Source organism: Dendropsophus ebraccatus, chromosome 14 (genome assembly GCF_027789765.1).
Source record: "Dendropsophus ebraccatus isolate aDenEbr1 chromosome 14, aDenEbr1.pat, whole genome shotgun sequence".
Classification (NCBI taxonomy): Eukaryota; Metazoa; Chordata; class Amphibia; order Anura; family Hylidae; genus Dendropsophus; species Dendropsophus ebraccatus.
Window position 1 is genome coordinate 4922736 of NC_091467.1, and position 9798 is coordinate 4932533.

At 52.5% G+C, this 9798-nt stretch overlaps 1 protein-coding gene across 1 annotated transcript; it reads left to right on the top strand.

Moving 5' to 3' along the window:
• The first annotated feature begins 6158 nt into the window (after positions 1-6158).
• SNAI1 (snail family transcriptional repressor 1) lies at positions 6159-9330 on the top strand. Its single transcript, XM_069952316.1, has 3 exons — positions 6159-6495; positions 7355-7873; positions 8420-9330. The coding sequence occupies exons 1-3, from the start codon at positions 6417-6419 to the stop codon at positions 8599-8601; spliced, it is 780 nt and encodes a 259-aa protein (XP_069808417.1). The 5' UTR covers positions 6159-6416; the 3' UTR covers positions 8602-9330.
• Positions 9331-9798: the final 468 nt, after the last annotated feature.

Sequence of the window (9798 nt, forward strand, 5' to 3'; positions counted from 1 at the left end):
AGAGGTGGCTCCATCTGATCCCTATATAGATGTATACAGTACAGAGGTGGCGCCATCTGATCCCTATAGAGATGTATACAGTACAGAGGTGGCTCCATCTGATCCCTATAGAGATGTATACAGTACAGAGAGGTGGCGCCATCTGATCCCTATAGAGATGTGTACAGTACAGAGGTGGCTCCATCTGATCCCTATAGAGATGTATACAGTACAGAGGTGGCTCCATCTGATCCCTATAGAGATGTATACAGTACAGAGAGGTGGCTCCATCTGATCCCTATAGAGATGTATACAGTACAGAGGTGGTGCCATCTGATCCCTATAGAGATGTATACAGTACAGAGGTGGCTCCATCTGATCCCTATAGAGATGTATACAGTACAGAGGTGGCTTTATCTGATCCCTATAGAGATGTATACAGTACAGAGGTGGCTTTATCTGATCCCTATAGAGATGTATACAGTACAGAGAGGTGGCTTTATCTGATCCCTATAGAGATGTATACAGTACAGAGGTGGCTCCATCTGATCCCTATAGAGATGTATACAGTACAGAGGTGGCTCCATCTGATCCCTATAGAGATGTATACAGTACAGAGGTGGCGCCATCTGATCCCTATAGAGATGTATACAGTACAGAGGTGGCTCCATCTGATCCCTATAGAGATGTATACAGTACAGAGGTGGCTCCATCTGATCCCTATAGAGATGTATACAGTACAGAGAGGTGGCTCCATCTGATCCCTATAGAGATGTATACAGTACAGAGAGGTGGCGCCATCTGATCCCTATAGAGATGTATACAGTACAGAGGTGGCGCCATCTGATCCCTATAGTGACGTGTACAGTACAGAGAGGTGGCTCCATCTGATCCCTATAGAGATGTATACAGTACAGAGGTGGCTCCATCTGATCCCTATAGAGATGTATACAGTACAGAGGTGGCTCCATCTGATCCCTATAGAGATGTATACAGTACAGAGAGGTGGCTCCATATAATCCCTATAGAGATGTATACAGTACAGAGAGGTGGCTCCATCTGATCCCTATAGAGATGTATACAGTACAGAGAGGTGGCGCCATCTGATCCCTATAGTGATGTATACAGTACAGAGGTGGCGCCATCTGATCCCTATAGAGATGTATATAGTTATATTCCAGATCAGTGTCTGACTGGGATATCGCCACCAATGAAGAACCAGTGAGAAACCACCAGTCAGAGTTGCAGGTTATAAAGCTGGGGGCCCTCTGGGGGATCCTCTTGTCCTGTGGGGGCAGTCCGACACTGCTGCAGATCATCTTCCATCTGCAGCAGATCAGTGGCTTTTCTCGGTGTTGTACCAGGGTTTGACCACTAGGCGGTGCCTCGCTCTGCGTCTCTATATGTAGCAGAGCTCTTTCGCCTCCTCAGGACTGATCTGTGCAGATTTGGTCTTTGTTCTGGAGTTTTTGTTCTATTCTGTTTGGGATGTAAATGTTATATATAATGTAATAGTCTAGGACTTCTCAGTGACTGTATGTGGTGTCAGTGCTGCCGGACCCTCCTATATACCCCACGGTGTGTGATCTGGAATGTTCCTCCTGGATCTGTACACCGTCCTCTCCCAGCCACCCATGGATAAGATGAGAGGCTGTGTGAGCGGCGGGGGCTGTCACCTGTCCATGGGCTCCCAGGAATGTGCTGGGGGCAGGTGGCATCTGGACGCCACGTGTCACCACTGTCACTGACTGTCCCAGCAGACCCCGAGCCCCCCACCACCTCACTATAGTTCCTATAACACTCCTGTAATCCAGAAATTCTGATAATCCGGTAAATGAAGGAGTGGGGATAACAGAAAAGTGGTATGGTAGGGGCCCCACCTCTGTGTACAGGCTCAGGAGGGGCTCCTGGGGTGCTGCTTGTTTTCCCCATTGAGCAGCACAGTGGGCTCAGCTTCATCTATCGCACAGTATTGTCCCAGTGTGAATACAGAGCAGAACACAAAACAACACAACTCAGGGGGAACAAGCTGTAAGGAGGGGAGAGCAGGAGGAGGGAGCTCGGCAGGGCCGCATTGTCTCCCGGAGCCGCCACAATGGGGATTGGTGACTGTGACAATGTGGGTAATTCCAATAGACTCCATGTGCTGCCCCCAAACCCGGCACCGCTACTAGTGATAGAGAGGGATAGTGGTACTAGTGCAGGGTGCACGACTACTAGTGATAGAGATAGTGATACTAGTGCAGGGTGCACCGCTACTAGTGATAGAGAGGGATAGTGATACTAGTGCAGGGTGCACCACTACTAGTGATAGGGATAGTGATACTAGTGCAGGGTGCACCGCTACTAGTGATAGAGAGGGATAGTGGTACTAGTGCAGGGTGCACCACTACTAGTGATAGGGATAGTGATACTAGTGCAGGGTGCACCGCTACTAGTGATAGAGAGGGATAGTGATACTAGTGCAGGGTGCACCACTACTAGTGATAGGGATAGTGATACTAGTGCAGGGTGCACCGCTACTAGTGATAGAGAGGGATAGTGGTACTAGTGCAGGGTGCACGACTACTAGTGATAGAGATAGTGATACTAGTTTAGGGTGCACCACTACTAGTGATAGGGATAGTGATACTAGTGCAGGGTGCACGACTACTAGTGATAGGGATAGTGATACTAGTGCAGGGTGCACCGCTACTAGTGATAGGGATAGTGATACTAGTGCAGGGTGCACGACTACTAGTGATAGGGATAGTGATACTAGTGCAGGGTGCACCGCTACTAGTGATAGGGATAGTGATACTAGTGCAGGGTGCACAGCTACTAGTGATAGGGATAGTGATACTAGTGCAGGGTGCACGACTACTAGTGATAGGGATAGTGATACTAGTGCAGGGTGCACGACTACTAGTGATAGAGGGATAGTGATACTAGTGCAGGGTGCACGACTACTAGTGATAGAGAGGGATAGTGGTACTAGTGCAGGGTGCACAGCTACTGGTGATAGAGAGGGATAGTGATACTAGTGCAGGGTGCACGACTACTAGTGATAGAGAGGGATAGTGGTACTAGTGCAGGGTGCACGACTACTAGTGATAGGGATATTGATACTACTGCAGGGTGCACAGCTACTGGTGATAGAGAGGGATAGTGATACTAGTGCAGGGTGCACGACTACTAGTGATAGGGATATTGATACTACTGCAGGGTGCACGACTACTAGTGATAGAGAGGGATAGTGGTACTAGTGCAGGGTGCACAGCTACTGGTGATAGAGATAGTGATACTAGTGCAGGGTGCACGACTACTAGTGATAGAGATAGTGATACTAGTGCAGGGTGCACGACTACTAGTGATAGAGAGGGATAGTGATACTAGTGCAGGGTGCACCGCTACTAGTGATAGGGATAGTGATACTAGTGCAGGGTGCACGACTACTAGTGATAGGGATAGTGATACTAGTGCAGGGTGCACGACTACTAGTGATAGAGGGATAGTGATACTAGTGCAGGGTGCACGACTACTAGTGATAGAGAGGGATAGTGGTACTAGTGCAGGGTGCACAGCTACTGGTGATAGAGATAGTGATACTAGTGCAGGGTGCACGACTACTAGTGATAGGGATAGTGATACTAGTGCAGGGTGCACGACTACTAGTGATAGAGAGGGATAGTGATACTACTGCAGGGTGCACGCTACTAGTGATAGGGATAGTGATACTAGTGCAGGGTGCACGACTACTAGTGATAGAGGGATAGTGATACTAGTGCAGGGTGCACGACTACTAGTGATAGAGAGGGATAGTGGTACTAGTGCAGGGTGCACAGCTACTGGTGATAGAGAGGGATAGTGATACTAGTGCAGGGTGCACGACTACTAGTGATAGAGAGGGATAGTGGTACTAGTGCAGGGTGCATCGCTACTAGTGATAGAGAGGGATAGTGATAGTAGTGCAGGGTGCACGACTACTAGTGATAGAGATAGGGATACTAGTGCAGGGTGCACGACTACTAGTGATAGAGAGGGATAGTGGTACTAGTGCAGGGTGCACGACTACTAGTGATAGAGAGGGATAGTGGTACTAGTGCAGGGTGCATCGCTACTAGTGATAGAGAGGGATAGTGATAGTAGTGCAGGGTGCACGACTACTAGTGATAGAGATAGGGATACTAGTGCAGGGTGCACGACTACTAGTGATAGAGAGGGATAGTGATACTACTGCAGGGTGCACGCTACTAGTGATAGGGATGGTGATACTAGTGCAGGGTGCACGACTACTAGTGATAGAGAGTGATAGTGGTACTAGTGCAGGGTGCACACTACTAGTGATAGAGAGGGATAGTGATACTAGTGCAGGGTGCACGACTACTAGTGATAGAGAGGGATAGTGGTACTAGTGCAGGGTGCACGACTACTAGTGATAGAGAGGGATAGTGATAGTAGTGCAGGGTGCACGACTACTAGTGATAGAGAGGGATAGTGGTACTAGTGCAGGGTGCACGACTACTAGTGATAGAGAGGGATAGTGATAGTAGTGCAGGGTGCACGACTACTAGTGATAGAGAGGGATAGTGATAGTAGTGCAGGGTGCACGACTACTAGTGATAGAGAGGGATAGTGGTACTAGTGCAGGGTGCACGACTACTAGTGATAGAGAGGGATAGTGATAGTAGTGCAGGGTGCACGACTACTAGTGATAGAGAGGGATAGTGATACTAGTGCAGGGTGCACCGCTACTAGTGATAGAGAGGGATAGTGGTACTAGTGCAGGGTGCACAGCTACTGGTGATAGAGAGGGATAGTGATACTAGTGCAGGGTGCACAGCTACTAGTGATAGGGATAGTGATACTAGTGCAGGGTGCACCGCTACCCCCCCCCCCCCCCCCCGTATGTGGCACTGTCCGCTCCCGCTTTCCCCGGTGTGTGGCACTGTCCGCTCCCGCTCCCCCAGTATGTGGTACTGTCCGCTCCCGCTCCCCCAGTATGTGGTACTGTCCGCTCCCGCTCCCCCAGTATGTGGTACTGTCCGCTCCCGCGGTATGTGGCATGGTCCGCTCCCCCCGGTATGTGGTACTGTCCGCTCCCCCCGGTATGTGGTACTGTCCGCTCCCCCCGGTATGTGGTACTGTCCGCTCCCGCACTCCCCGGTATGTGGTACTGTCCGCTCCCCCCGGTATGTGGTACTGTCCGCTCCCCCGGTATGTGGTACTGTCCGCTCCCCCGGTATGTGGTACTGTCCGCTCCCACCCGGTATGTGGTACTGTCCGCTCCCACCCGGTATGTGGTACTGTCCGCTCCCCCCCCCCCGGTATGTGGTACTGTCTGCTCCCTCCGGTATGTGGTATTGTCCGCTCCCGCTCCCCCCGGTATGTGGCACTGTCTGCTCCCGCTCCCCCAATATGTGGCACTGTCCGCTCCCGCTCCCCCCCGGTATGTGGTACTGTCCGCTCCCGCTCCCCCCGGTATGTGGCACTGTCCGCTCCCGCTCCCCCCGGTATGTGGTATTGTCCGCTCCCGCTCCGTCCGCTCCCGCTCCCCCCGGTATGTGGTATTGTCCGCTCCCGCTCCGTCCGCTCCCGCTCCCCCCGGTATGTGGCACTGTCCGCTCCCGCTCCCCCAATATGTGGCACTGTCCGCTCCCGCTCCCCCCCGGTATGTGGTACTGTCCGCTCCCGCACCCCCCCGGTATGTGGTACTGTCCGCTCCCCCCGGTATGTGGCACTGTCCGCTCCCGCTCCCCCCGGTATGTGGTACTGTCCGCTCCCCCCGGTATGTGGCACTGTCCGCTCCCGCTCCCCCCGGTATGTGGTACTGTCCGCTCCCGCTCCCCCCGGTATGTGGCACTGTCCGCTCCCGCTCCCCCCCGGTATGTGGTACTGTCCGCTCCCGCACCCCCCCGGTATGTGGTACTGTCCGCTCCCTCTCCCCCGGTATGTGGCACTGTCCACTCCCGCTCCCCCCGGTATGTGGCACTGTCCGCTCCCCCCGGTATGTGGCACTGTCCGCTCCCCCCGGTATGTGGCACTGTCCGCTCCCCCCGGTATGTGGCACTGTCCGCTCCCGCACCCCCCCCGGTATGTGGTACTGTCCGCTCCCGCACCCCCCCCGGTATGTGGTACTGTCCGCTCCCGCTCCCCCCCGGTATGTGGTACTGTCCGCTCCCGCACCCCCCGGTATGTGGTACTGTCCGCTCCCGCACCCCCCGGCTATGTTCTTTGGTTTCTTCGCGTTATTACAGGGTAAGTAGAAGTTAGCACAGAATCCAACGCTCCAGGCACCTGCTGTAAGAAGGAGGCGTGTCCGCCACGCCCCCTGCTCGCTGATTGGCCGGGAGTTGACAATGTTCTCGCAGAGGGGCGGTCCCGGGGCCGCAGGCAGTATATGAGTGGAGTCCGCGGCGGGCAGGACAGAGCGCAGAGTCCGCAGCCCCAGCACCACAATGCCGCGATCATTCCTGGTCAAGAAACACTTCACCACCACCAAGAAGCCGAACTACAGCGAGCTGGAGAGCCAGACAGGTAAGGAGGAGCACATAGCATGATGTATACAGCTGGTCCTCCATGTAGTGTGATGTAGCAGAGCTGGTGTGGTGCCTCCATGTAGTGTGATGTAGCAGAGCTGGTGTAGTGCCTCCATGTAGTGTGATGTAGCAGAGCTGGTGGGGTGCCTCCATATAGTGTGATGTAGCAGAGCTGGTGTGGTGCCTCCATATAGTGTGATGTAGCAGAGCTGGTGTGGTGCCTCCATATAGTGTGATGTAGCAGAGCTGGTGTGGTGCCTCCTTGTAGTGTGATGTAGCAGAGCTGGTGTAGTGCCTCCATGTAGTGTGATGTAGCAGAGCTGGTGTAGTGCCTCCATGTAGTGTGATGTAGCAGAGCTGGTGTAGTGCCTCCATGTAGTGTGATGTAGCAGAGCTGGTGTAGTGCCTCCATGTAGTGTGATGTAGCAGAGCTGGTGTAGTGCCCGGCACAGCAGCACACATAGCATGATATATTTACCTATTCCTCCATATAGTGTGATGTAGCAGAGCTGGTGGGGTGCCTCCATATAGTGTGATGTAGCAGAGCTGGTGGGGTGCCTCCATATAGTGTGATGTAGCAGAGCTGGTGGGGTGCCTCCATATAGTGTGATGTAGCAGAGCTGGTGGGGTGCCTCCATATAGTGTGATGTAGCAGAGCTGGTGGGGTGCCTCCATATAGTGTGATGTAGCAGAGCTGGTGGGGTGCCTCCATATAGTGTGATGTAGCAGAGCTGGTGGGGTGCCTCCATATAGTGTGATGTAGCAGAGCTGGTGGGGTGCCTCCATATAGTGTGATGTAGCAGAGCTGGTGTAGTGCCCGGCACAGCAGCCTCACTCCTTCCTCCTTCTCTCCACAGTCTACATTTCCCCTTTCCTCTATGACAAGTTCTCCATCCCTGTGATCCCCCAGCCGGACATCCTGAGCCCAGGAGCTTACTTCCCTCCTCTGGTCTGGGACACTGGCTTACTGACCACCTTCTTCAGCCCTGAGCCTGACTACAGCAAGTCCCCCATCTCCACCTCCAGCGATGACTCCAAACCCCTGGACCTCACCTCCTTCTCCAGTGAGGATGATGAGGGGAAGACCTCGGACCCCCCCAGCCCGGCCTCCTCCGCCACAGAAGCCGAGAAGTTCCACTGTAACCAATGCAGCAAGTCTTACTCCACCTTTGCCGGACTCTCTAAGCACAAGCAGCTGCACTGTGACTCGCAGACCAGAAAGTCTTTCAGCTGCAAATACTGCGAGAAGGAATATGTCAGTCTAGGGGCCCTGAAGATGCACATCAGGAGCCACACTCTGCCCTGCGTCTGTAAGATCTGCGGCAAGGCCTTCTCCAGACCGTGGCTGCTGCAGGGCCACATCCGCACACACACAGGTAAGCTCTCCTATCCTACTGTGCCCCTATGATAGCTCCTCTGGTCCCCTGCTGTCATGTGACTTGTGGCGTCCTATTTGGATCTGCAGATATAGCAGTGTGAATGACAATAGCTGCTGTATACGCTGGGTAGTGGCGCTGTGCTGCACCTGTTCCCCATGCCGGGGTTCCCCCCCTCCTCGCCCCCAGCTGCCACCCTGGCTCACGTTCCAAGCCCAGATCACATTCACTCCACACCTTGGTCCCCGCGCAGGGCCCGCTCTGATTGTTGTGTCTTCTATGGCTTTCATTTCACACCCTCTTCAAGTGCTAAAGACTTCAGGGCGGCAGTGATTGTGCGGCTCAATGGCCCCAAGACCCTCACCTGCCCCGCACATTAGCATCTCATACAAAGAGTGAATGACACCTTCATTAGCCTCTTTTCTTCCTAATGTAAATCTCCCGCCCCGTACACGCTGCCCCCCCCCCCCGTACACGCTGCCCCCGCCCCTCGTGTGGATCTTTTTCACATCTTGCTCATCATTAATCTGTGTTCTTCTTTCCCAGGTGAGAAGCCGTTCTCCTGCACACATTGTAACCGAGCCTTCGCCGACCGCTCCAATCTCCGCGCCCACCTGCAGACCCATTCCGATGTCAAGAAATATCAGTGCAGGACCTGCTCCAGGACTTTCTCCCGCATGTCCCTGCTCCACAAGCACGAGGAGTCGGGCTGCTCCGGGAACCACTGATCGCTCCTTGTGCACAAGTGACTGTAAAAGACGTTACAAAGGGCTATTGGGCCCCCCCTCCCCATACAAGTGCCTTGGCCGAGTGTAGCGGACACACTTGTGTGGTTTTTGGGGAATCTATGACACTTATCTAATGCTCTTAAGTGCTGAAAGTAGCCGCTACGTTCCAGTGCCTTACCGCCATATCCTGGTGCCTTACCGCCACATCACAGGACGCCCGTGATTGGCTGCAGCTTATAAACCTCGATGGACGCAGAAGGCGGCTATTTCCTCTCTCTTTATGAAGGACGGAGTCAAAGTGTTACGATGCCTTGGTATCTTTGTGATTGTATATAATTCTATGCCGAGAAGGTGTTACTATGCAATACTGATCTCCCGCTTACAGGGCAGCTGTCGGGCTGCAGCCTTAACAATGATCAGGAAGGGGCGAGCCGCTCGCGCCCCCCCCCCAAACAACCATTGTGTTTACAGAGCTCCTGAGCACCTGTTAATGCGCCTTTCATGAGATCTCGTATTAATAGCCGGCAGTTGTCAGCCACCTCAATGGCTGCCGGCCCGGACAGGTGGACGCCATAGAGATAGGTGTCGCCCCTTCCTTCCACATAACCCGTACAGATGAATGTTTACATTTCGATGGTACACTGGTATTTATATTTTTTTTATCTTCCACTTTTTGTACTGATGAAACTTTTATACTTAAACACAATCTATTTGATATTAAATAATAAAAAAACCCTTTAATTTATAAAACTTTTGTTTTGTCTTCTTCCTGTGTTTGGGGGTCTATTGTCAAGGTTTCAGGGGGGCGTCTGTATCCTCCTACTTCTTCTAGCCTTCCCTTATACAGATGGATGTAGGTGCAGCTCACCACATACAAGAGGGTGCAATAAAGGGGTTCACCCAGAGATTTGTAATTTACTTCTATAAAAAAAAAATCTCCAGTATTCCAGTACTTACCTGCTGATGTATGTCCTGCAGAAAGTGGTGTATTCTCTCCAGTCTGCAGAGCAGGAGAGGTTTTCTATGGGGATTTGCTGCTGCTCTGGACAGAGGTGGCAGCAGAGAGCACTGTCATACTGGAGAGAATGCACCACTTCCTGCAGGACATGCATCATCTGATAAGTACTGCAAGACTGGATTTTTTTTTTTTTTTTTGATTTTTTTTTTTAAATAGAAGTAAATTACAAATCTATATAA

Bases quoted from the DNA above. Each gene is read 5' to 3' on its own strand.
- SNAI1 (XM_069952316.1), top strand. From the start codon at position 6,417: ATGCCGCGATCATTCCTGGTCAAGAAACACTTCACCACCACCAAGAAG. The intron at 6,496-7,354 runs GTAAGGAGGAGC...TTCTCTCCACAG, and splicing joins CGAGCTGGAGAGCCAGACAG to TCTACATTTCCCCTTTCCTC. The intron at 7,874-8,419 runs GTAAGCTCTCCT...CTTCTTTCCCAG, and splicing joins CCACATCCGCACACACACAG to GTGAGAAGCCGTTCTCCTGC.